Here is a 27,545-nt window from a genome sequence, read left to right as displayed (position 1 = left end):
ATCTGCCTACCATTTTGAACCGTCTCATCTAAGGGTCTTGTCTATTAAATAGCAAGTAAGCGCGGAACATTAGCAAATAGTGCCCACAAAGTCCAGCTGTATGTTTTCAGATATATTTGACATTTTCTACAGTTTCTGATCATTTTGGAGGCCCATGAGTTTAAGAGCCTGTGCATTTGCTGACCGTTTTTCATGCAGGCTCATGTTTGCTGCTGGCTCAGAATGCAGAACTGAGTAGACGCTTTGTGCCTTTCAGAGACCCTGGTGTGTACAGAACAACTGCACTGGCATGGTGGCAAGTATGGCACAGGACCTACAAGACACAGATTTATAGAAATGCTGCCTAGAAGGGACCTTTGGAAGTCATCTAGCTAAACTTCTCACTCAGGGTGGGACTGTCCCCACCGCTCAATCAGCCATACATTTGTCTACCTGAGCTCTGAACACTTCTAAAGGTGGAAATCCCACAACCCCTCCCAGAGCAGCAGGCAACCTGTTTCAGTGCTGCACTACCCTCCCTGTGAATAGCTTTTCCTTTTCAGGTGCAACCTGAAACCTCTGGAGGCTCAATCTACTCCCTTGTACACAATAGTGCAATTTGTATTTGTAGTATGCAGAATTTGTGATACAGTATGTGGAGGCAATAGCTAAGGTACTGAAAAAAAGAAAAGAACTTTGATCATTTAATATTAAGGAAGTTTATTCCACTTTTAGACTACAACATAAAACGGATCTTTTTTAATTTTTTTTTTTGAGGGATCATGGGCTACTTGGCCTCTACAATACTTATCAAGCAAACAGTTAGAAAAATAATTTATGTTACAACTTCCTAACAAAGTTCCAGTGTTAGTCTTCAGCCAGTATCCACTTCACATTGATACAGATTTTCTGAGGTTGCAAAAACTGCAGTTATTTCATATCAAATTGAGCTCTTCACCACTAAGGTTCTTCTGGTGGTCAGGCTTTTTTCTTACAGTCTGTTACATACACTTTTGAGGTCTCCATCTGGAAAGTTCAAGACATTCCTCATGTGTATTAGGAGTATGTGAGTTATTCTTATGTCTGTCTTGAACAGTATATAACTGTATACTTCCAAGCTTTTGTATCTTATTACAGAAGAAACAAAGAGAAGTTGGATGCAGCATACTTACAAAAAGCAGCTCAAATAGTGTGTAGTATTATGCACATAATTCATGGAAAAGCCACAGGACATACATATCTTCAAGTTTTGCATGTTTTCTAGTTACCGCATAAACAGCACATTTAGGTGATGCTGTCTCTGAACCGGTAGATTAATGGTCAACCAGAAGACTTTATGTTTGATGACATCCATAGTGTTTTGGTCCTTGCTAGGCACCATTGTTAAAAGTAAAATGAAAAACAAAAAAAACCAAACCAGAAATCCTTACTGTACCCACACCTTCTAGAATGATGTTTGTGTCTCTTCAGATGGCTCAAAACCCATGTTGCTTTTTCCCACATCATCGTAAGGATTCACCTGTTCACAGTTTGAACCTGCTTCACTCCTACTTTCTCTTGCTCTCCTGTAATGAAAATTTTATATTAGAAGTTTCTGTTCTGTTCAAGTCCTTCTAGATCCCAAGAATCCCCTATTGTAAAAAAACCCTGTGTTCAACTGGGAGTATTTCTGTAAAAGAAATTGTGTTGGTTTTAAGGGGAACTGTAGCAAACCTACTACGTTCTTAGAAACCCCGTTAACGGACATAAAAAAAACAACCCAGCTATATTGCTGTTAATACAGTATTTAAGGAAAATTACATTACCGGACAGCCTCCAACAAGATTACTGAAAACTGCAGGTGCTGATGAATGTGACCAAATCTGGTGTCAGGGAAGGCACTGTGTTCCCAGCAGGCCACTCCATCCACCTTGCAGTGAGGCTGGCAGAAGCCTGGCCTCACTGTGGCTCCCTGTGGCCACAGCATCCAGCTGCCTTGGTTTAACCGCTGATGGGGAAATTGCACTAAGCTGCCAAACCTGCCATGCACTGAAAGGCAGGGAGCTGAACTTTTAACTATCACTGTTGATGGGAGGGAGATAATATGCTTTAATTCCATAACTTCCTTCAGTTAGATTTGGCAACATATTTGTAAGCACACTGATGATTCAATCACTGGGCCATCTCCCAGTGGCCATGATCATAGTATCAAAAATATTACTCACTTTTTGCGATCTCTCTGCCCAGTGATGATCAAGACAATAACTCCAACGACAACAAGGCTAATGACCACTCCAAATATAATTAACCAGATGGTGACTGGTGGTTCATAAGGTGTGGCCAGAGTTGGAAGTATGCCCACAAACTCCAGCGTGTTATCATCCAGTCTGAAAGCCTCATTGATTCGTGCCCGAGACATCCTGCCATCAAGAGCAAATGCAAAGACTTTCACAGGCTTATCAGAAGGAAATAAACAGTTTTCAGTTGTTTTATAAATCTCCAGTGTGTCAATTTTCCCCTAAATAGCTCAGCTGAAAAGGCTGCATAGGAGGTACTGCTAAACTCACTCCTTCTGGGATGGGGCGGTGAGTGACAGCCACAGTAATTTAAGCCCTTAACCTGTTGCAGCTTGACTGACATGTTCAGACACGGTATGAACTCTTAAGCTCAGCCTTAACGTTTATCACAATGAGGCAAACTGCCTTCTGATCTCCCTCTCTGTTTGTGTTTTGCCTCTCATTCTCTTTACCCTAAGCTTCTTGGCTCCCCGCAAGTTTCTTGGACACATGACAGAAAACCTCATCTTCGGCATCTTTATACCTGTTCCCCCCCTACTGCCTTCCACAGTTTTGATTCTTGTGTTTTTCCTTTCCCTGGTGTGTTTTCTGTGTCTTGTTTTCCCCTGAACTTCTGCTTCTGCTGCTGAGTGCTAACCAGACAGTGACTTTCATAGCCATGTTCTTTTCCCTTGGTTCACCAACTTACCTCACTGCTTTTTCAACCCCATCTCATGTTGCTGCTGCTTTTAGATTTGTGCACTCTTCATTTCCCACTATACAGTATCCATGACCATCTGCAGAGCTGCAGTTTTACTTACCATTTTTACAGCAATGACTTGCAGTGGTGTCATACTGTGCTATAAAAGACCTCTTCATTGACCCATAAGTGGAAACCAGCTCCTGCTCTGACCTCTTCTTTTCTGTATTATCAAATACATCTGACCGTCTTCCTAATACACCATTATTCTGGAGTCCTTGCTAACACTGATTCTTGCACTAAATTTTTGCTAGTGAGAGGAAGAAAATGTGCATGCATGCACACACCATTACTGTGCTCTGTATTTCAGAATATAAGATCGTTCCTGTTCAAGTTTGAGCAATGACATTTTCTGGCAAGGCATGATGCAATTAAGTTTTACAAGCCCCCTGAAGCATTTTACATTGGCTGTTGTCCAAGACACCATCAGATAGATGGACTGTTTTCCTTCTGTCATAACAGTTTCTCTCGTCACACTATTTCCATGCTAACTGCAGAACTGACTTTCTTATCACCCCTTCTGCCTCAGCTGACTTGAGCAGCTCTTTCCCTTCCATTCTTCCACATGGTTGTTGGTTGTTTTTTTTTTCCCAGAGAGCAAAATCTCACCTGATGGCATCTTCCACATCAGCTTTGGGCACGATATCACTGATATTACCTGGCATGCTGACAGTTAGGTAGAAGGACACCCTTTGCGTCTGTTCCCCAACATGAATGTCTGTAAGTCTGAATGAGAAACAAAAGGGAAGGTTTTTTTTAGTTGAGATGACACTAGCTTTAAATTCGGGCAAGTGAACACTCGTGTTTGATCAGCAATGCCAAGGGATTAGTTTATGCTGAGTGAATGCTTCCTAGTGACCTCAACTGGGAAGTGAAATCAATTTTCCTGGCAGAATTTTTTTTTCTGTGTGCTAATTCATAACTTTAGATGGAGAAAGTCTACCCAATACCTGAGACAATCCTTGGCGTAATTTTACAAAGCACATAATCAGGTGCAGAACAGAGAGTGTTTGGAGCAAGCCTCATGAATAAGGTGATCTATGAAGTACCAAGTGAAAAAAAATATATATTCTTCCTTATATTCTGCTTGACTGATGTTCTGTAAAGTAATATCAAATAGCTTAAGTAGATAGCTTCTGAAAATTTTTGGAGACCTAATAAAATGTTGTTTTTCTTACCAAAATCCATTTCAGATGATAGATTTTATGGTTGTAAGTCAACCTAGGTAAGATTAGTATGTCTGCGCAGAATTCTAGTGCTTTATAATCAGTAAGTTTATCTTTCCTTGGCCCAAAACCTCTTGGATATTCAGTATCACACACATACATTGTTAGAAATTTTATTTCAAGTCAATGTATGTTCCCTGATATTGCCATATAGGTGTCAGGTACAAATTCTCAAGGCTTACTTCCACCACTGATAAGCAGTGGGAGACAAAGCCTTCTGCATCCATTGAAGTTATCTAACTTTAGCATGTTACTCCTAAACTTCAGACTCCTGAGTGGAAAGATAGCATATAACCAAGCTGGCATCTTGCCTTTTACAGCCAGCTGATGTTTGACATTGTTTGCTATCACCTTACATTTGACAGAAGGTACAATTAATTCCACCAATTCATGACGCTAGTGAACCAGAAGCAATATAGACATAGCTGGCACAATTAAGCAAGCCACTCACTGAAAGTTAACTTGCTGTTTCTTCACCTCTGCAAAGTATTTTCTCATGGCATAGGCAATGGATGACTTGAACAAGAAGAGCTCATTTTCATCCCATTCATACTGCAAAAATAGCGCAAGAGAAATTCATCAGAGATGGCAAGTTATCTGACACTAAGCAAATCATTCTAAAAAGGAATAGCAATTGTAATGCTTGGCATGCACTTCAGTATTATTTATTTGTGCCATGATAGCACTTCAGGAACCTACTCAAACCCTTTAGCTCCGTTAATCTTGTTGCTCTGCTGGAGAACAAGCAAGCAGGGATCCCTGCTGCCAGACACTGCACCATGCTGTCCCTCTGCAATTTCTGGTACTGTTACAAGTGGCTGCCTAAAATGCTGCAGTCCCAGCCCATCTCACTGCCTTATGGGGAGCAAAGACAGCAGAAGCGATATTACTCCTAATAAATATTGTGCATTCTGTTTGAAGTCTAAAGATTTCATAATTTAGATCGTGTTTTAATCACATAACTTTATCTGCAGACCTTTTCTTTCAAGAAGGAGAAACTTTGGGGTGGGGTTGCTGCGTGAAGGTGGCTTATTTATTTGCTTGATGAGCTGGGATTTTTGTTTGGGGTTTGTTTTGGTAAAAAACTCTTTGCATCAGTATTTCTGCAGCAGGGATATATTTGCTGGTTTTCCCTAGAGAATAGATACGTGATATTAAAAAATATGCACTGGCCCAGTGCAGGCTTCTCCTGGCCTGCCCTGTGAGTCCGAAGTTATTTGCAGTAGAAGTCAAAAACAGCTTCTCTGGGCAGGAACTGAGCGCTGTACAGGGGGCAAAAACCACCACAGCAGCTGATAATGCAGCCTGGTCTGTTGTGCAACCCCACATGAGCACGAAGGGAAAATTCCTGTTTGAACTCCGGTGGCATTTTTTTTTATCCCCTGAAGGCCGAGATTTGATTGCGTTTATAGTGCCTGAGCAGGAGTGCCTGTAAGTGCTGCCAGCGATAGTTTTACAACTGCTCCTGAGTTTCTCCGGTATCATTCAGGAAGGTGTGGTAGAAGGCAGCTCTGTTGCAACAGGCTTTATAAAACCCAGCTGCATTTTTCAACCCTGGCCTCCTCTTGACACTGATAAATGAAGAGAGAAACGCATGGCAGGAAAGAGCAGAAAGAGCCCACTGTTGTCAGCCTGTGCAGCATCAGGCGCTGGGAGACGTGCAGGTGACCCAAAGCCACTGCTGGGCGAGCAGCCCCGGCGGCGAGCGGAGGGCAGGGGCTGTGCCAGCTCTGGCTGTTCCCGCTAGCAAGGGCTGGAGCTCCGAGTCACCTTGGCCTTGGCAAATGCCCCTGGCTTTCTCCTGCTGGCTGAGGGGCAAGCAAAGCCCTGCGCCAAAGCACTTCACGTTGTTATTGCCGCTGTCTCCGGCAGCTGGCAGTGTTCACCATCACAGCCTATGACCATGTGGGGGTGTTTGTCTCAATTTTTCATTTATTCCCAGCATCTTTAGGCTTTGCAGTGTTTTGATTTGGTTTTTTAATCAGGAGCTAATTGAGCTTGACTCCTCTATTGCTGCTTTCTGTACTTAACATCTTAGCTTTTTAATCATTTATTCATTTCCGTAGCATATATTTTGTCTTTTTCAGTCTAATGTATTTTAATTGCCACTGTGCCTTTCAAGGGCCTTTATAAATACCATTACAGGCTGTGTGGGTGGGAAGTACCTGGCTGGCTTCTGATCTGTGCTTCAGTAATGACTGACTACCCACATGCCTTCCCCAGGCACCTCAGAAACCCATCTTGGTGCTCACTGGTCACTACAAAGGCTGCTCTGCTTTCAGAGCAAAATGAACTCTGCCGAGCACCTCTGCTCTGTTATAGCACGTTCCCTCCAAGATCCCACATGTGACTTGAAAGATAGTGTAAGTCTGCCCCTGATTCAAAAAGGATTTCCCATTGTAAAATACATCTAAATGCGGAGCTGTCAGCCTGCAAGCATTCCCTAACACCATCTTGCATGTCAGCCTTTTACAATGTCATCACACATAGGATATTGATCCACTGGGGAATTCTGAATTAATGTTTGAAAGGGGGGGTCGCATTTCCAAGTGCTGGTCAGGGGACTGAAGCTCCTGGAAGCCTTCATTTTCAGACTCCAAATGATTCAGCAGGGGTCTTGTAGCAGTTTCCCATGGGAGGGCACTTTCACAAAGCCCCTGCTGAAGCAAAGCTGTGGGTGTTTCAGCCTCATCAGCTACTCTGGTGATTGCTCCAGCTGCAGCTTTAATCCCATCAGCCTGAAAACAATTAGCAGGGTAATTGCGGCGGCGCATGCTCTGGTACAGCCGGTGTAGACCTATCCCTGAGTTTGTCTGGGTGCTTTATCTGCCAGGATATTTGGGCTACTGAAACTTCCCTGCTGGTAGCAGCCGGGTTGTGTAGTTGAGAGGGGCAGGAGCTCCTGCATGAGCTGCAGCTGCCCCAACTGCTGCCCCGGTGCAGCTCTCCCGCTGCAGGAAAGTGTGGGGGGGTATGTGTGTAGGGGGGGTGGATTCTTTCCCTTTCTGCTCTATCCAGTATTAAAGAGCCGAAATACAAAAAAATTTGCTGGCATACTCAGAATGCTTTCTGCTGTCCTAACAGTGCAAAGCAGCTCGAAATACATCTTAAACAAACAGCTGCACCAGATTCCTAGCTTCTGTGTGCTGTGAGCCACATAAAGCAGCCAAAACATACTGTTCTGGATAGCTGGGCTGAGATTCCTGCCCGAGGTTCCTCCTGCCTTTTCTTTATGCCAGTTCATGCATGTACCATTACCCACTGCTGGCATACCAGCATTCAGAGTCACACCCCTGGGAGCTCAGCCATAAGGGAAATTTGTGGGTCGGCAGAAAGCTACTGAATGGAAAAGGTTTCTTGCAAATAGGTGATGTGGACTGATTTTGAAAGGAAAATGCAGGGCTCGCTCTTCAGAGTTTCGGAATACAATAATTCAAATTAAGTAATCTGTATAAGATTGTTTTACAGCTGCTCAATTGCACAACAAAAGACTCTGATGGCAAAAGGCAGACATAAAAATGGTATTAAGCTAAACATTAACCATAATGACTAATAAATGTGTTGTAATATGGAATCTTTTCATGCTGTTGATACCAGTTTTGAATTGTATCTAACTCGACTCAGCAGTCTAGGAAGCAATAAAACTCCAGTGGGGCTTACATGTGAGAGAGTGATAGAAGTAAGAGTATCAATTCATATGAAAAATGAGCCTGTGGTATTGTGTCCTTGCTAGCCCAATAGGCTCTGACGTGCAGATCTAAATGACCTGCCTGATGACATGCTCATTCTTGGAAAATTACTAATGTTCTGTAAGGTGAAAATGGCTATTAACAGGAATGAAGTGTCTGCACTTAGCCTTCTATGCTGCCTCTGCGAGATTAACGTGAAGAGGCACAGCTAGAACAAGGAGCAAATTTTCAGCCTGGGTTAAGCAGATGGGCTAAGCCAATGCTCTGTTTAAAATCTTAAAAGCCATCTTCGGCTTTGATGAGTTTTTGCAGTTGCTGTAATACATTTTATTGGACAAGCTGGTATAACTAGGGAAAGCTGACAAGCTCTTGGGAATGAAAGCCCTTCTCATCTGAAACAGAAGCAGCTGCATTGCCCCCTGCAATCTTAATAACAAAGCTGTCTCTGCATAAGGGTTGGAGGGCAGGGAGGCAGCCAAACATAGGAGGGCCTGGAAAGATTACAGAAAACAGACAAACAAAAATCTGTAAAGGAATGCTGACAGAATTGTTTCAGTGTGAAATCAAGAGCATTTGAGAACAGAGTGGGATTCAACCCCTGTTTCAGCACTACATTTAAATGTGAACTAGCTGCTCTAATGATAACTTCTGAAGGTAGCCAGCACAGCCATGATAATGGACATTAGAAGAAATTAGGTAGAGGCTTTACATAGACACATCAGCATAGCTGGGAAAAATATAGCCGTTTACAGGTACATGGGCTCTCCCATGCTAGCGCCCAGGCTTGTCCTGTAGTAGGTAAAAAATGATCGGTTTCTCCACAGATTAACTCAACTCATCTAGCTGAGATGTCTTTCTTAAAATGGGTAGGTTCACTCCTTGGAGCAGTCCCTCCACTCATTGTAGAGGGAATCTTAACCACAAACACAAGACAAGACATCTTTTATGTGATAACCCTTCACCTGAGCTGATGCCACTCTTCAGACACAATGATCAGCTTTACCCTGCCTTATTTTCTGAGAGCCATTAGCACGACATCTTGGTTGCCCTAGCAATGGGAAGAGTGCCACAGCACAAACACACTTACCGCCTGGTCCCCCAGTGCTGACTTCAGGCTGATGCGCACTTTGATGGCATTGTCAGAATCTGGTTTAAAAAGGAACAAAGGCTGTGTCAGAGCTGCAGTGACACAAAGTCTGTCCCTGGGAAATGCTGGGATGGCTAGAGTTTCCTTACAGGTTCTCCTGCTCCCCCTGGCCAGTTTGGTGGGATTGATCTTGTTTTCCTTCAGCCACCTCTACTGCAGACACCTGCACCAGAGACATCAGCCACCCAAGTCTGGCTTTGAAGTAGACAGAGCGAGCACATCTAGAGTGCAGTCCTCTAGTCTTCTTTAGACATCTCCCGAAGGAAATGCCTTTTTTCCACCATTGGGAATGAGCGGCTCAGATGTGGATGTTGGTGTCTGGTTAGGTGAATCCCAGCATTAGAGACTGGCAAAGCACTGCAAGAGTTACATTGCTCTCCAGTACTGACAGTGATTACACATATATAACCTGGCTGGTTCAACACTCAGTTTCACCACAATAGGCTGAAAAACGCATTTTTCCATGGTCTCCTTTTCATCCCCTTGAGCTCCCTTTTTTCACTAACACATGATGGGGTGGGGTGGGGTGGAAGCAGTAACTCTTCTGTATTGGTTTGCCCCTATGACCCCAGATCACAGTCCTCTGGATCCCAAGACTGATGGCTCCCAGCCCTGCAGAGCTGCCACTCTCAGGCAAACGCCATGCAAGTCCAAACCTCTGGTCTTTTTTCCCTCTGCACAGCCATTCCACACAATTAGTGCTGCCACTATTAAAAATAAACTCTTATTTCTGAAAACTGGGTAAGGCTCTGACAAACTTCCTATGTGCTGACTTCTCCGGCTTTGGCCATAAGGAAGCCAATCTGCCTTCCCCTGAGTAAAACTTACTGTCAGTGTGCACCTCCCATAACCCTGCTTCCTTAGAAGAGAAAAGCCTTCAACAGCTACAAGAGAGAGGGACTTTGCTGATAGGGCTTGTGAGGACTACCAAGTGTACTTAATTCACCTACAAGCCATACGTACATGGAGTCCAGTGTGTTTTCCAACCAACGTATCTGCCAGAATTGTTTTTTTGAAGCCATTTATATAAAGGTTCGAAGTAGTGGAGCAAGGGTGCCGCATTCATATATTTCTCTCCTGTTACATTTTCCAGTGCTTGAGTCCAGGGCTTGGATCTGCCTAATTCAAGCAATTGTCTGTGTATGTGGAAAGAGAGGTAATATATGTTATTGCCATGTTTAAACCAGACATCTAGCAAAACAATCTGTGATTGGTATCAAAGTTTTCTTTTTTGTGCTTCTGGATTTTGTCCTTCCTCCCATCATTCCTATTAACAAAAATAAATTGTTTTCCCATTAACAGGCAATTAAACCTTTGATGTTTAGATCCTCAGTGTTTATAAATTTAGTCTACTTGTCAAAATAAACTGAGTAGATATGTGCTAGATTTTTGAGCTAGGTTCATTCTTGATGCAACCTCATTGAGTCCAGAAGCTTTCAAAGATGAATGAGGCTTTGTTATATTCTGATTTATTACGTGTGAAAAATTTGCTTTGTACCTCAAATTCTGACCAGCTGCACTGGAGTTGGTAATGTCACATGTGTGAAGAGGGCCAGTATGGTTAGCTGCCTTGCAAAGTGCCTCCTGAAACTGGAACTGATAGATGGTCCTGGTGTAATACCTAAAGGCAGGGCAAGGAGAAGGAAGGAATATATTTTGTTAGTTGTCTGGCAAGGAAACTCGTAAGCCCTTTGGAAAGTTCTGCTGCATCAGCTGGCACTCCTGCTTGGGAGGCTGCACTGCAGGGAGAGAGTCCAGTTTATATTTATAGGCTATGCTAACTCAGATTTAACAAAATGCGAAGAATAAATGCAGCAGAAAAGCCCCAAATCTGTTTGCTGCCACAAAAACCAGGAGCTAGTAAGGTTTCTAAGGCCCAGCTCTCCGCTCCAGCTGAGTCCTCTAAAATGAGATGGCTGGGACATGGAGGGACATCCAGAGTTAATTGTTTCAGGGTTGCATGTGCGTGGCCCAAGTGATAGTAATATGGGGCATGCTGTCTCCCCAAAAGGCAAGCACCTCATACAGATGTGCTCCCAACAGTGTAACGGCAGCATGAAGCTTTTCTGCTCAGCCAGAAGCTCGGCAGCCTCTTCGCTGCTCAGAGGTTGCTATGGAGCAGCCCCTGATGTCCGCAGAAAAACTTCCACTGAAACCAGTGACCTTCAGTCAGGATTTTAAACAAAGTAAGATTGTGTCCTGAGATTCTCCAGTAGATGTTTTAGGTAGTCGGGGTATGTTCTGTACCCAAAACTTAAGTCATTAATTAAATTAAACACTGAGCTACCTTATGAATGAGTAATCATTGGCCACATGAAACAGTGCTGCAGCGTCACAATAGGTTTCATCATGAGGCACTGGTTCAACAACGCCAACTATTTCTCTCCTGGGGAAAGGAAAAACACAGGATTTCTGTTAGATAATAAGGAAAAATAATCTGACTTTGCTCTTCCTCTCTACTGTCTGATAAATATGGGCACCTTTCTCACTTCCAAACAGAATTACATACAGCTTTCCAGTAACCCCAAAGGAGTACTGCTCCACAGCTGGAGACCACAGAAAAGAAGCTGCTTTGAAACTGATAGTGCAAGGAAGGGATTTACATGATAGCAAGGTGTGCAGGGAGTTTAGTGGTATGAAATAATCTACAAGGCATGAGCTTCACACACACCCCTCATGCCCTGCACCACCCTGAGGTTGGAGACTAACCTTTGGTGGGTTGGTGCTGGGTAAGTGCATGCAGAGACTAGGTGACCCAAACTGTGTATGCCCTGCTGTGCCACTGGGCTGGAGATGAGGTTTCTCTTACTTTCCTCTCCTGAGAGTGTGTTTCCTGAGCAGTACTATGGAAAAAAAACCATGCCCTACATTCTGAAAATGGTAATAAGCTTACATGGTAATATTTTCCATGAACCTGTATTTCAAGGTCTTTTTCCAGCAGAAAGCATTGCAGTGCTGCTACAACAGACGTGATAAGCTTCCCTAAACAATTTGTCATTCTCCATTTCTCTGACATCTCTGCTACTTTTGCATAAATCAAAGTTGATTTTTACAGTGGGTCAGGAGGTTTGCTTGTATCAAGTTTTATCATAGATTTTGTTTGGTGATGGAGGCTCACTGTTTGTGTTCATCTTTGAGTGCAGACTCAGTGTGGGACTTGTTTGGTTTCTCTGCATCTTTCTGCCCCCATGTTAACCAACCCAAGAAATGGCAGACTCATCTGAATCAAACTGCTTTTTAATCTCGAGCTCCAGGGTGCTGAAAATAGATTGGCAGGTGGGGATAATCTGAAAAGGCACCTTTGGATGTTACTTTCTCAAGGGAACTGTATTTTCTTGATCGAGAAAGGTGGTATCTTAATACATAATAAAGGAAAGAAACGGTTTGGAGTTTTTTAGACAATTTGCCTCCAAACCCACTCCAGAATGGGGAGGAAACACAAAGCAGGGCAGTGCGCACAGATATTTTGTAGAATGAGATCTGTATGCATCTCAGGCTAGCAAGTAAGATGAACTTCACTTCCCACTTGTCCTTAAGGAGGTGGGGAGCGAATCAGAGCATACACCCGATGAGACTTAGGGAAGCACTGTGCGTAAATTATGAAGATGTCTTGGGGCATGCATCAGAGGGACGGCAATGTTGACCCTGGGATCTGGACATCCCATGTGAAGGCCATGGGCTGTCTTTATCAGAGAAGCTGACATTAGAAGTGAGAAGAAATTCTGCCAAGAAGCAGGGTAAACTGCCCAGGGCTGTACACAGTGTTAATGGGGATACATGGTCTGTGAGATGTTGTCCACACCATGTTGAGTGTTTCTAGCTGGCACTCTACCGGGCTTTGTAGAAACACTCTGAGAGACACATCCTGCCCTACAGGGGCACAGGCACCTCAGTATGTTGAGTAACTATGAAGGACTGATTTTGCAGGTTCATTTGCAAAAAATCCTCTTTGTTTCTCAAACTTACTTCATCTCCCACCACCGCTTTGTCCATTCCTGCTTTGTAATCTCACCCCTAAACACCATCCACCTCCACTTCTCCAGCATGTAAGTAAAAGGCATTGTTCCAACAATCGTTAGTGCTTGTTTGAGCAGAAAGTTGATTTCAGTTTCTGAAGAGAAAAGCAGTTAAGGTAATGGTTATGGTAGCAATTAGTATCTGATTAGACAGCTAAAGTCGCTTCCTTTTACAGCTAATGCTTACATCTGGTTTGAATTACAGATTTTTCACTAAGGAAAAAGTGGAAGGAAGAATAGTATTTAAAAAACAAACATGAGAAAAGATTGCTTTGGTATTACATACAGGTTTGTCTCTCTTTTCTCCATACCTCTTGAATAATCTAGCCCTTTAGCATTTGCATTTCACTATCCTCCACTGAAAACCTTCCCATGTTCTGGGGAATTTTGAGCTGAAGACATCTCAAAATGTACAAAATATGCATCTCCATCCTTACAAGGTAATACCCAGAGAAGCCAAACTGCATTATAATCAGGACCCACCTACACTGTCCACTCAATATTCACTTAAGCAGGAGATGTAGATCTCAATGTTTCAGTTTCATTTGACCTTCTAAATACATACCTTGATAGACATATGTACAGATTCATGCAACAGAAGTCAAGAAGATTTGTTGAGGCTTATCTAAACAAACTATCAAGATTTTTGGATGAGTTGTTCAGTACTGAAGGTAATGAAGTGCTAGCTATTTATTTCTAAATTATGTAGCAGCATTATAAAGTAATCCTGCTTTATGATGTGATCTGGGAAAAAAAAATATATTTCTGATAAGTTAGTGGGGTAAGATTTTCGGAAGCCTCTTGGTTGATCACTCAGTTTACAGACACAATCTTCTGCTACAAAATAAGGCCTGCAAGTGTTTTCACTTAAATATATGATATTCATGCATTTATTTACCTTCATCCTCTTGGAAAGTTGGCTCTAGGAGATCAAGAGATTTCAGGTGCTGAGGAGTGGCTGCAGAAAGTGACATAATTTCACCCACTGCTTCGTGGAAGCCTTCGTTGGCCCCATCTCTCAGCAGGAAGGGCTGCACAGAGTACGCCATGTCGTACTCGATGTGGCCCATCTCGTGGTGCGCGGTCAGGAAGTCGTCCATGGTCACTTTGGTGCACATCATGATCCTGCACACCAGAGCAAAGTGTTTGTGGTCGGAGAGATGGTGGCTCAGCCAGCTGCTGCCTGAGCTCTGCCTGCCACAACTGCGGCACAAAGCAGCCCCTCGCCCCTCGCCAAACCCGGGTGGCCGCATCCTTGCAATTCCTCCTGCAAGAGCCAGACTCAGAGGGGAACTTAGAAAAACACTTTCAGCCGCGTTGAAGTTGTGCTGGGAGTTACAGAAAATTGCTGTTTTGTGAGAAGCAGCTGCTCTCTGGCACTTGGCCATCTGACACTCACTGTCAAACTTAGGCAGATAGTTAATATTAAATATTTTAAAAACTGCATGTCAGTGACTCCTGCTCCTTCACCCTTGTGTAGGTACTATTTAATAAAGGAATTTCTTCCCAATACTGTTCCCTTTCACCTTCCCCAGACTGCTGAGGAGCGAGGTGCAAGGCTAGTAGCTTTCACTAGGGCTTTTCTGGGGACTACCCTCTCTCCCCAGGTAACTGCAGGGACTGAAAGAGGGAACAGAATTTGCCCCAGGAGACTTCATTGTGTATGAACTTGCTGTCCCTCTCCTTTCCCAAATATGGAAGAGAGAGATGGATTTTCATGAAACTGGATATATCTGCTAAAGATAGACAGTGGGCTCTCAGGAGGTTTTCACTTGCTACCCAGGGTCCCTGTGCCATTCCTGCAGAATGTGCAGGTGTCCACAGATCTCACTGACATCCACAAGCACCCACATTTCTGCTTATTCCTTAAGCCCGAGAACATAAGTCATTATTTCTCTGATTCATCTAAATAAGTCAATTCTCTGATTAAATTTGAGAGTAATCCTTAGATCTTCACAGAAAAAAATTACACAGAAAGGTTTACAGTCCCACAGGATCCCTGCTTTCTTGTCCTCATCTCTTATCAGCCAGAAAATAAAAAGGAAAAAAAAGGGGGAAAAATTATAACTTAAACCAGCATGGTGCACCTTCAGTGAAAATATAAATGTTCTAGGAGATGGTATAAAAAGGAGTGTGCTGGTTTTGTCTGGGGTAGAGGTATTTTTCATCACAGTACCTAGTATGGGGCTATGTTTTGAATTTGTGCTGAAAACAGTGTTGATAATGCAGAGATGTTTTATTTACTGCTGAGCAGTGCTTACACAGAGCCAAAGCATCTTCTGCTTCTCACCCCATCCCACCAGCAAGCAGGCCTGGGGTGCACAAGAAGCTGGGAGGGGGCAGAGCCAGGACAGCTGACCCCGACTGACTAAAGAGATATCCCATGCCATATGGCATCATGCTCAGCAATGAAAGCCTGGGGGACAAAGAAGGAAGTGGGGGACGTTTGGACTGATGGCATTTGTCTTCCCACATAACTGCTACATGTGGTGGAGCCCGGCTTTGCTGGGGATGGCTGAACACCTGCCTGCCCTTGGGAAGTGGTGAATGAATTCCTGATTTTGCTTTGCTGGCATGCACAGCTTTTGCTTTACCTATTAAACTCTCTTTATCTCAGCCGATGAGTTTTCTCACTTTTACTCTTCTGATTCTCTCCCCCATCCACTGTGAGTGGGAGTGAGTGAGCAGCTGTGTGGGGCTTGGTTGCTGGCTGGAGCTAAACCATGACAAGTGGTCATAGTAATTACAGTACCTGTAGTCATTTTTCCCCAGATCCCACGCCGTAGGATGGCAAGCAACCTTCCTGTTGTCAGTCGGCTCTGTGAGCATGGAGTTATTCCAGAAGCCCTCGGTCATTTTCTCAAGGCCAATGGAGGTGAAGAAGGCTTCAGCAGCTTTGAATATTTTCACTGCATCCCATTTCTGAGAGAGACAGTGCCACCATTAACTGCTGCTTCTGCACTGAGCCTGTACCCGATGGTCGGATTAATGCAGGACAGCTGACTTCATATTTATCTCCCAGTGACATATTTATCTCCCAGAGATCAGCACCTGACTTACTGAGGGTAAGACGGTAATGTCTGCCTTTGGCACTTCTGTAAATTCTGCTGGGAACTGGAATTAAGTGTTTTCCCTGCAAGCAAAATAGGTTTCTGCACTCAGAGGTTCAACAGGTATCACCTGACCCAGACCAGAGAAACCCTCAATAAAAGATAATGTAGTGAAGATAAAAAAGGCATTCCAGTCAGCAGCATGTCAGATCTGGGATCTGACCCTTCAGCCACTTCAGTCAGGGACAACTCATTTGAGGGAGTGGAGCTGCACTTTCGGCAGGTGAGCACGCAAGGAGATCTTGGCCAGAACCCTACAACCTGGCAAATGTGTCTAGAGGAGTTCCTTATCAGGTTGTAACTGCCTGTGAATGTCCAGAATATTTTTGTTGTTCAGCACTTTTATTATTCTACATAGCAGGAGCTCTGCATTTACTGGGATGAGTTTTCACAGAGATTTAGGTAGCAGACAGCTCAGCTGGATGAGAATCCTAAACAGGGCACATCCACCAGGAAGGATGAGTTCAGCCTTTGTCTTGAGGCTCTGTAAATAATACTTCCCTCTGCACAACTGTACCTCAATATACACAAATGTATGACTACAAGGGGGTTGGTACTCTAAAATAGAGGTGACATTAATGCAGACTTGTGCAAACTGCTTATCAATCAAATTTACGTATTCTTTCTCTTGCCAGCATAACATTTGCATGGAGTTCTCCCTACAAGAGGAGGGTAGATTTCAGGTGAATAATCACATTTCGAAAATCAAATTCCACCAATCACCTTTTATTTTATAAAAGGAATGAAGCTTAGGCAAGACTTACAGAGTTATCTTCACCCATGTTCTTGGTCTGGTAAAGGTACTATCACAGCTGTTAGCACTACAAATCTCAAACACAGACCTTATGGTGCTATGCAGTTATCAAAAGATAACAGGCAGCATTGCAATTTCCTAGCTGTATCCAAATAAACAAGACTGGCAAAAAAACCCACCCTGCAATATACAAACTATTTGATTATGGTAATGGCTGGCAAAGGTCATATTTAATACCAGCCAACTCCATGAGTCCTGAAATATTTCTATGTACAAAATACATCTCTTAACAGATAGGTGGCTCTGAGGAAAATTGACTTGGAGCCAAGATTAAGCCAGTCAAAGAGGGTGGAGAAGAAAGAAAGGACAACAATTAAGGGAAAATGTACAGTGGAAAATGAATGAACACATTAAGGGGAAGAGCAAAAAAGGATGCAGAAAGCAATGCTTTGCTGGTGGTGTGTCACCTTAGGGCAGCTATGGTTTTCTAGAGAGCAGCTGACATGCAGTGTATAATTTTTTATATCGTCTAGATTTGTTGCATAATGCATATTGCATAAAAGCATGTCTTACCTTTTCAACCATTGCAGAAGTTACGTCAATGTTTGGTTTGGCTGGATAGGGAACGGTCAAGGCATACAGATTTGTCCAAAATCTACCCCACATATCACCTTCAAAAAAGAGAGAAACATAGAATACTTTAAATTATTGAATATGTATTGTTCAAAAGTGCCATCCAGTTCTATGAACTGTGTGGTGTCATAAATAGGGACTCCTATACATCTAAACAGGTCTGTTCCAGATGTGGAGGGCAGCACTTCTGGAAAGGCATGCTTATGTCAAACTTAGATCAAAGATCCCTTTACTCCCCAAGATCAGCTATCCTGGTACAACACAGTTTCAGGACTGATCACCTTCCTAAAGCTCTATTCACAACTGAGCACCCCATACTATTAGTCCATGTGATTGCCACTGCCATGTTCGTGTATATTAAAGCTACAGCAGCTTGATGTTGCATGCTTTGAAAGCAAGGTCATGGAATATGTGAGCTTAGGATAAGATTTCAAAGAAAAAACAGGTCTCTGAAACTCTCATTTCTAAGGAAAACAAGTGCTGCAGAGAGAAGGGAAATATCCCAGCCCAGAGCTGGAGCTTTGAGCTGGATGTTGCCAGCTCCAGCAAGGATGAGGACACCTGCCTTCCCCACCTGCCTCTGCTGCTAAGCACCTGTGTCATCTCTGCCAGGGACTTCTCCATTTCTCCTCTCCCCTTCTCTTATCTGTAACCTGTTTGTTAATATCCGGATCAAACAAGCAGATTACTCCCTTCCCATGTGCCTTGAAGGTGACTGTCCTGTGTACAAAGTCAGGTTTGCGCGACATGGCCATGTTGACATACCCAGCAAGTGAGCAGGGAGGCATCCTGTGGAGCTGATGAGCTCGGGGCCATAGACCTGCTCCAGCCGGTGCCTCACGTAGGCATGCAGCTGCTGGTACAGAGGTTTTATCTGGGGGCAGAGGAAGAGAAGCAAACAAATTGTTCTCTCTTTGCTCTATGCTACTCATTCCTCCTAAACAGAGAGCCTCAAAGCTGTCTGATGAAATTCTCCCAGCAGGTAAGTGACCCCAAACCTGCATCTGAGCTTTGCCCCCTGCCTTGGGGCTCAAGCGCTGAGTACAGATCCTAGCCCCAGAAGTCCTGCTCAAGTACAAGGGAGGGAGCATTGCTAATTTTGGATGCAGAGTATCAAGGACACCGTCTACCCCATGGGAAACATACCTCCCCACATGGGCTCTACCTGGAGGACAGACATAGATCTGCAGAGCTCCCTCTTTCCCAGCCTTTGGCACAGTGTGGCCTGAGAGGATCAAGCCGGTCCTCGAATGGCTGCAGAGGTAAAAATGTCATATATGTCCTCCAGCATCTGTTAACCCCATGTAGACTGAGGTTAGCCAGCTTCGAGCAGGTCTGATCTTCCTTCACAACGTCAATATGTGAGACCACTATCACAAAACACAACCCTGGTGAGAGCTTGTTCCTGGCTCTACCTGCTCAAATGTTTTCTCCACATCTTTGATCAGCTGGTCACGGCTGTATTTGTATTCTTCTGGATAGTCTGCTTCATAATTTGCTCTCCAGTAATCCCCATAGTCAGAATAACCTGTAAAGCATGGATGCATCACATCAGGACATCACACATGGCACTTCTCAGGCCTGCAGGAGCAGTGCAGCTCCTTGCTGACACCATGCAAACCTGCAGCCTTTACCCCAAAGCAAAGCAGTAAAGCGTGAGGTGCTCTTGGGTCTAGGGGGAAGGAGAGTGCTCCCCCGAGGCTCTATCCTATACATGTGCAGGTACATGAGATTTCCAAGAAATGCAGAAACTGCAGTTGTGGTTATCTGCTAATTAGGATCATTCCAACTGGAGATGGAAGTCAAAGGAAATCTTCACTCCTGACTGGAGCTCCTGCAGCTGTGAGGGAGGGCAGCCTCTACTCACGCTGGATACTAAGGGGTTTTCACAGAAGGTATAAGCTGGTGAACATTGAATATGAGCCCCCTCCCCCAGCAAGAAAACCACCAGGGAAGGTGTATGCACCAGGACTGAAATTCAGCTCCCAGTTCCACTAAGTCTTCCAGTCCACTGAGCTCCATCAAGCCTGGAGTAGAAATGGCTCATAGATGAGGTTCTTCCTTAGTGGTATGGAGGAAGGTCATAATGACTATATCTTAATGTTTGGGGTTTTCCTGCCTAACTATTTGGAATATAATTTCTTATTCCTGGTGTCTAGTTCCAGCCTGACAATTTTCACAAAACAAGGAGTATAGGAAAGTAGGTGATACAGCTGCAGTTTGGCCAAGGGACAGATCATGTAACTACATCAGAAGCTATTTCAGAAGACCAACAAAGAAAATTAGCAGCCACCTGCCATTGTTCCTTGAAAATACAGTTCCCTATGATTTCTGTGGAGACCTCTGACTGGAAGCACACTCCTGCTAGCGCAAAATCTTTTTTAATCACCTGCCTGTATCTGCTGGACCAGGTCTACAAAATCTGATCATTCCAGTCAGGGCATAATGCTTATAATTGTACCACTGCTTGTGGCTGGTGGAAGAAGGTCAAGGCCAATAGAAAAGAGGAGATGTCGCCATGACTCAACAGCACTCAGTTGTTTAAATTGAGTGTGCTTGCCCATAAGTCACAAGCAGCGCAGTTCTGGTTAAGGTAGTGTGTAATGAAGAGCACTGATACGTTACGGCACTTAGGAAAGGTGCCAGAAAAGTCTTCCCCCATTTGTTCCAGGCTGGTGGCAAACCTCTGATCTGGTCAATGGCACCTGTCTGCATTGCCTTTCACTTTGCAACATGCTCATCAAGAGCACATTATGCGTAAAGTGCCACTCATCAATGCGTTAAAAAGTATGGGTTTGGATTCCTGTGCAAATTGTGCAAAAACGCAGTATGTTAATTTCTTGAAGCCGGAAAAAAAGAAAAAAGAATGTGACTTACTATTAAGCTTTGCAACCTCATTTTTAAGTTCAACGTACTCTTCATATAATGGTCTCATCATCCTGGCAACATCAGCTCTCCAGCCTTCCCAGGCCCACAGTCTTTCATGATAATCTGTGCTGGAAGCCATAATAATGTCCAGACCTTGTCAGAACAAAAAAATTAGTACTAGCCCTTGAAATAGTAGAATCTCTTTATTTTTCTAGCACAGCAGGCAAATGAGCCAAAGAGAAAGACACTTCATGAACAAAGAAGAAAACACTTTCTGTTTGATATACTGAAATATTCCATTATTTTATTGCATCCTTTTCTGATTTAAGGTTTTCCCTTTCTTCTCTTTAAGGGACATGGAGCAGATCATGAGTTCCTTAAATGCACTCTCTGCATTAGCTTCCCTTAAGCTGGTAGCATTCTTGGGACTGATGTTAATACAACATTGGTCCAACAAGACTTTGGTGTCAGGGGAAAAAAATAAACTTTCTGTGATGTAGGAGAACCCCAGGTGACAGGCAGGCTGTCACACAATCTGAGCAGTCATTCCCAAATTTTTCTACTACAAATAGGAGACAGTATGTCTCACGGGCAGCGGACCCGCTGGAGGTCCCTGAAATGCAAGGTGCAATTCAATTATGACTAAGCTTTAGATAGCAGGCTATATCTGTTGAAATTACAGCCTGTTCTCCTGCAGTTAGGAGCCACCCTTGGGCTTTTTCTTTTTGAACCTTCAGTGTAAAGGACACAATAGGGGCAGTGGTTAATACCGTACCTGGCTCCAGCACCAAACACTCAGACGGTTCAGTGATTTTACAGACGGTCCCGGTGCTGTACATGGTACTCATTGTATTTAGCACAGTGCCCAGCTGCAAGTTAGATGCAAGATAGCCTGTTAGAAACCCACTCTGTGCAAAATAACAGCAATTATGCTAATTCCTTAAGACCTCAATTCAACACTTCACCCACCAGCTTAACATTTAAGCATATGTTTAAGCTCAGTAGAGATTAATGAAAGAATTTGCCTAAATGTATTACTGAGCTAGGACCTAGCTGGAAAAGACAGATTATCTCCCAAATATAGGGTGTAATCTACAGGTCCTTAATATCCAGTCAGACAGAGCTCTGGATTTAATGAGCACAGACTGTCACGAGAGAGCTATCAATACACATCAGTAATAAACCAGTGAAATTTAGCAATGTACTTCCATAAGCATGGACGCACCTAAACTTTCCAGGTAGGTCATGGTTTTGAATGGCAGCAAAAAGGGCCCCTGCTGCAGAGGCTGCCAGGCTGACTGTTGCTTGTAGTTGTTTTTAACATCACGTCACGCTGATAGCACAGATCTGCTTATACTCAATTACAGAGAAGTTACAGTTCGTGTCTTGGGTCAGCTGAAGGCCAAATGCATCTGAAATCATTCAGCTTCATCCCAGAAGCTATGCTATATAGCTCTGATTTTATTTTTTTTTATGTTTTCATGTTTTCATACCTCAAGAAAAACATGTACCACTTTTAGCTTTTCCTTTAGGACTTTGCTATTTCTCATTTAAAGCTTTAAAACAGCACTACATAGAGATGTCAGTGGGAGAGGCAGTTAATGACTAGCTCTAACTTTATCTCTGTCAGCATTAAAATAAGTGGTGCCCAGGGAAATTTTAGTATCAGTGAAAAATATTTAAATATTCCTATAAAATCCCATCAGACTGTACCCAAAGTCACTTTTCAAGCAAGAATCAACAATTTCAGCCCCAAAGGCCATTTATCTAGGAAATTGCAAGTGTCTAAACAGGGAAGGTACTGAAGAAAATACCTCCTCAACAGAGACAACATTACCATCAGTCAATGCTATGCTCCAAAATAAATATGTTTGTATGAACTGTCAGCATTCCCACCAAGGTAATTCATCTTTCCAGAAACACATCTCATTTGGATCAGATGGGAGGTCCAGCCAGTCCACTGCTTTTCTTGCATGGTGGTTAACACTGCTGATATTAGCAGAAAAATCTCAGGATCCTTCTATAATCAGGACTGTAGGATCCCCTAACTCAATGCTGTGTTTCAATTTGATCTTCAGCAAAAGAAAAATAATTTAACCCTCAAGGGTTATAAATCCTTTTTGAGTCTATGTATCTGCTTACTCCAATTCCACATATAGCCATTAGCATATACATGCCTGTAGAAGAATGGCTGCAGAAGCGTGGCCTTAGAATCTCTGAAGATCTGCACAATCCAGACCTGGTATTAGAATAGGCCTGTAATCAGAATTGTACTGAAGTTGCTGTGCTGAAGTTAACAAGAAAGGTAGCCTTGAGCTATTCTTGAATCCTGAGACCAAGTAATTATGTTGTGACAACAGGCCGTGGCTGTAACAAGATACAGCTGCTGGGAAAGCAGGTGCAGGGCCAAGAAAGATGGGGACCGGTATGGGAAAATAGGGAGTAACAAACTACAAGGCTGAAGCACAGCAACACAATTGGCTACATGGATAGAATGCTCATTTTAGTCATGATAATTAGGGGTGTGAGAACCGCGCGCGTTTAGAGACTACTAACCAATTATACTTCTGCTTTACGAATATGCATGTGTATCGGTTCTATATAAGTAGTGTTAGAAACTAATAAAGTTGAGCAAGATGCATAACTCGTATTGAGCGTCTTCTTGACTCCGGCTAACCCTTCTTCCAACACATGCCTTTTACATGAACTTGTCAATGGAAATATCAAATCTCGCTATGAATCTTGTTAAATCTTGCTGGCCTTCAGCAGCTTTCTGTGGAAGGAGGTCACCAACCTTGCCCAGTTTCAGGCATCCCAGGGTGCCTGCTACATAGAAACATTCCCTCTTTTTCACAGTTCAATAATGCAACATGTGCAGAAAAAGGAGGACTTCCTCCACCTCCACCCTTTTGACTCATTGAATGTCCTTTCACCCATCTCTTTCTGTTCGTTACCCTATGTCTGGACTTAGCCAAGCACTTAACCACAGGTCCTCTTTTCCTTTTATGACTAATCTGACCATTTCTGCAAGGAAAAGACAACTCAGACACATGTGTGCATCTGAAATTCATGGCATGGATTACACATTGCAAAACCACTGACTTAAATGGGAGCCAGTTTCCTAAGCCAGACCACCCCTCCAGCCCTGTACTGCTATGAGCACCTCGTACAGGTACATTCCCCACACTGATGCTGGGAGACAGCATCGTCCCAAGACAAGCAGGGTAGCAACAGCACTGCGCCCTTGCTTGGGGATGTTGTGGGAGGCAGCCCAACTCACCTGATGAAAATGAGCTACATTCAGCAACTTACTCTGCGGTATTTTTCCAGTGACAGCACAGATGATCCTCTGAGCTGGAGAGCCTGGATCTGGAGCCTGGTGAGAGCATCCTGGATGCTGGCTAACGGGAAGCTGCTGGCATTCCTGGAGGCCTCGTCGTAAAATTCAGACCACTTGGCACTTGCCTCATTCTGAAAGGGGTTCACACAAACCCTGAATTACTCCACCAAAAGGGTGTAGCAGCCTAATGTACTCAGTGGGCAAAAATATTACTTCAGGGAATAACTTCATTTGTGGAGACCACCTGTGGATTGCGGGCTGAGCACTTGCACTGCGCGGTGAAACAGCTGGCAAACTTTTTGGCTTTGTTTTATTCACACATCCAGATAACCATTTTTCTTTGGAAACAGCAAAAAGCAGGACTGTCTTCTCACACCATGCTTGTTATAATTGATCCAGCATCACCTAGCTGTGTTCCCTGCTGTTCTAAATCACCACGTATGCTTCCCTTAGTGCTGTTCTTCACCCACCTGTACCTAACAGAAACCAGATGTTACTCCCCATTTCTGCCTCAGTAGCAATGACAGACATCAGCCAAGATATTGTTATTGAGTCTTTACATTATTAGAGTATAACTTTCTCCTGAAGTTTTGGAAAATAAAAGATTATACTTGGGCATAGGAGGCTCTAAATGGGCACCTAAAGTGTGCACGCAAAACCTCGATATTTTGCATGAGATTGCTTTTACTGTTGCTGCAGTTACATAACATGACACGGGAAACTCCCAAATTTCCATGAACAAAGCAGCACTGTAAGAACATTATTTGGATTTGGGCACGTCTTACTTTTTTTTAATGTATTTGTACATAGTTTAGCACACCAGCACCCAAATGACAACAAGAACAGTACTAATTAACCTGGGTCCGTGGGACAGTTCAATTAATTGTGATCATGCCAGAGCTTCCTGCGTTGTGGAGATGGCACCTGTAAGGCTCATCCCTCCCTGATGAGGCATCAGGAAACACCAGTGTCATACTGTGCCCGAAGACCTCCTTCAGGCACGCTTCACCCCTGTACAAACACATGGCAAGGCCTGGGTTGTCCAGCCCCATGCAAAGGACCCTCCGTGACTGCTTTAGGCTCTGGCAAAGAGAAGCAGTGGCAGACATAAGCCCTTGGCAGCTCCATCCCCGTGTCTCCCCCTGCCCATACAGCCTCTCTGCGGGAAGGCAGCCATCACCAGGAGGCTTTCCAAACTCTTCCCTTTACAGAAGTGGAGCAAACAGCCCTTACGCTGCTCAGCAGTTTGCAAAGCACAGTGAATAGGAGCTTGATAAACACCCAGAGGAAGAGCATCACTGTGTAAATCTGTTCCTGAACTCCTTGTCCTGAGCAGGGATGGAGAGGTGCCTTAGGAGCAGCAGGGCAGAAGAGAGGCTCTTTGGCTGCAAAAGCCAGGGGAAAGAAGTTAGCTTGCTGTCTCATTTTTCCCCAATTAGAGGAACTGGTTGCTAAGTCAGATGAATAGTTATGGGGTTCGTGGCCCAATTTACAAGAAAAATGGATGGAAAGGAGCCAGAAGGGACAGTATTCATTAACTCTCCTCCTCCAGCAGAAAGGGAGGAGGGGAAGCAGTGGGTTTATTACAAGTGCTATTGAAGAGATCAAGCGAGAGAAAACATTCTCTCTGAGCACTGGACTAATTGGCTCTTATTGCTGGTATCTCCTCATGTATTTTATTATCATCTCATTAATGCTGAAAGTACTATATGGGGCTTTCATTTTACGTGTTTGGAAACATTACAGTTTAAGTACCTGGTGCCCCAGAAAACAGTCCAGATTGACAATGATTAGTCATTAGGATTTCTTCCAGCAACCAGTCTCCTTGCTTTAATTAAGAAATATGATAATTAAACCATGTTATAATTAAGCTATAAGATCACAAAGTGGAAGACTTAAACCATTATGCAAAAGTAGATGTAGGTTGTTCAGCTTAATTTTTATGCTCTGAATCATTTTTCTCTAAAGCTTGAGTTAACTTTAAAATGCACACAACTACAGAATTCAAGGTGTTTTTCTTCACCCTGAAAGGCTTCAAGGTTATGAGATGCTAGGTTGAGGTGTGGCAGTATCAGTAACCAGCCAGATCATGGCTGACTGCTCTTGATAAACATGGTACTTGCCTAGAGACCCTGCTGGCTGGGACAGCTAGAGGTTGGTGTGGAGAAGCAGGGAGAACTGTGTTGCAAGATAGCGTAAGTACAAATGTTGTGGTCCTTCCTGCAAATAGAAACTGAGTTTCAAACCAACGTATTAGACCACTGTACTATGAACTCCACTGTTGGTGTTTGGAATTCCGTGATCTCACTTCATTTTTCCCAGTTTAATACCTCCAGGCAGCCTACCAACAGCTCTGACTATGAGAAGAGTGATGGGGGATGACGGGGAAGGTATCCCACTGGGTAAAGGGTGTGGACTGCTATGTAAAGCTATCAGCAAACATTTAATAGAAAGTCTACATTCAGAAAATGTTGCATATCCAGCAAGAAGTAAAATAATTCCAGCAACAGAGAGGGCATTGTCTGTGTCAGTAAAAAGCCTGGTGTTAGTTCAGTTTCATGAAAAGTGGGAGACCTGAGCTCATGTGGGCACAAGAATCAAATCCCATTCCCTCATGCCGCAGGGCAGCGCCTGGCCTGGGCCCTGGGAGAAGACCATCCCCTTCGGGCTGTGCCCTCTCCAAGAGGAAAGGGGCCCCACAGAGAAACGCCATGCCGGGAGGCACTGCTGGTGGTGGAGTCTGAGCAGAAGAAAGCGTCTCTCTCCATCCAGCTCAGATTGTGGGGCCGAACATGCAGTACAACCTGGCCTTTCCCTCGGCTCACCAGGGTGACTCAGGGTGATGGCAAGTGACAAGTCCAGGCTCCAGCCATCCCTGTGAGGTGCGAGGGCAGCCCGGGCACCAGCCCTAGGCTGTAGAGGCTGGTAGTGGCCCAGGCACCTCCAGTGAGGCATTGCGACGTTAAAGCGAGCCCCTCTAGCCTCCTGAAACTAAACCACAGCTACCAAAGAAGTAGCACTCCAATTTCAACCAACCTCAGTGGAACCAAAATGAACCAGAAAGTAGCTGTCATATTCCTAAAGCAACAGTAAAAACCCACAGGACAGAGCCCTTACCATTTTCCTGGCAGTCTCCTCAGTGATGTTCGTGTTATAGTTCCACGTGGCGAGGGAGCTCTCATAGCTGATATTTTCTGCCCTCCTGTTAAACTCTTCTAGAAACATTTGGGCTTCTTGTGTGACATCCTGAGGGGTCACAACAGTGCTCAGACCACAGAGAAGCCAGAGGTGGACAAACATCTTCATGTCCATGCTGAGAACCTCCCAACGAAGTAGGTTTCCTCAGGTAAGCTTCCCTGTCAGGCTCTGTCTCATCAGCCTTCAAGCATGGCTAGCATGGAAGAAAAAAGGCTGAATCCAGTTTGCTGGGCCTTTTATAGGTTTTATCCATTGTAGGAGAGAAAGGAAAAAGTTTTTTATAAAAAGCCAAATAAACAAAAGTCAATGATTAACTTTGGAAAAACATAATTACTCCTGCCATTTTATGGCCTTCTTATAAAAGGCTTTTACTTTTGGTTAATGTTTCCCAAATGTGCTGTCAATGATACAGCTGGTCACTTTATCTATAGCCTGCCCATGTCTTTGGTAGCTCAGAATCTGTGAATCCTTTAACAGTGATGTAGAAACTTCACTGAAACACCAAGCCATGAATGCTAATTCCCAGGCAGGAAGAAACCCCGGTTAGCCTGACGTAGGGTACCTGGTTGG

At 43.9% G+C, this 27,545-nt stretch overlaps 1 protein-coding gene across 3 annotated transcripts; it reads right to left on the bottom strand.

The window, feature by feature from the left end:
• Positions 1-682: 682 nt before the first annotated feature.
• ACE2 (angiotensin I converting enzyme 2) lies at positions 683-27,218 on the bottom strand. Of its 3 annotated transcripts, none has more exons than XM_037377745.1 (19): positions 26,895-27,218; positions 23,750-23,908; positions 21,213-21,306; positions 20,447-20,590; positions 18,985-19,097; positions 18,335-18,443; positions 17,510-17,607; positions 15,825-15,994; positions 13,971-14,197; positions 13,023-13,167; positions 11,344-11,442; positions 10,555-10,677; positions 10,020-10,192; positions 8,997-9,055; positions 4,672-4,772; positions 3,604-3,720; positions 2,184-2,378; positions 1,410-1,544; positions 683-1,005 (listed from the first exon to the last, which is right to left on the bottom strand). In XM_037377745.1, the coding sequence occupies exons 1-18, from the start codon at positions 27,087-27,089 to the stop codon at positions 1,424-1,426; spliced, it is 2,442 nt and encodes an 813-aa protein (XP_037233642.1). In that variant the 5' UTR covers positions 27,090-27,218; the 3' UTR covers positions 683-1,005; positions 1,410-1,423. The 3 variants fall into 3 exon arrangements, with proteins under 3 accessions (XP_037233642.1, XP_037233643.1, XP_037233641.1); XM_037377746.1 differs by having other exon boundaries at positions 1,421-1,544; XM_037377744.1 differs by having other exon boundaries at positions 683-1,544.
• Between the last annotated feature and the right edge of the window lie 327 nt (positions 27,219-27,545).

The sequence above is a fragment of the Falco rusticolus genome, chromosome 2, assembly GCF_015220075.1.
Source record: "Falco rusticolus isolate bFalRus1 chromosome 2, bFalRus1.pri, whole genome shotgun sequence".
Lineage (NCBI taxonomy): Eukaryota > Metazoa > Chordata > Aves > Falconiformes > Falconidae > Falco > Falco rusticolus.
This window is presented reverse-complemented; position numbering and strand designations above follow the sequence as displayed.

Bases quoted from the DNA above. Each gene is read 5' to 3' on its own strand.
- ACE2 (XM_037377744.1), bottom strand. From the start codon at position 27,089: ATGGACATGAAGATGTTTGTCCACCTCTGGCTTCTCTGTGGTCTGAGC. The intron at 15,995-17,509 runs GTAAGACATGCT...TGTCTCTCTCAG, and splicing joins CTTCTGCAATGGTTGAAAAG to AAATGGGATGCAGTGAAAAT. The intron at 10,678-11,343 runs GTAGCTCAGTGT...CCCTGCCTTTAG, and splicing joins AATGATTACTCATTCATAAG to GTATTACACCAGGACCATCT.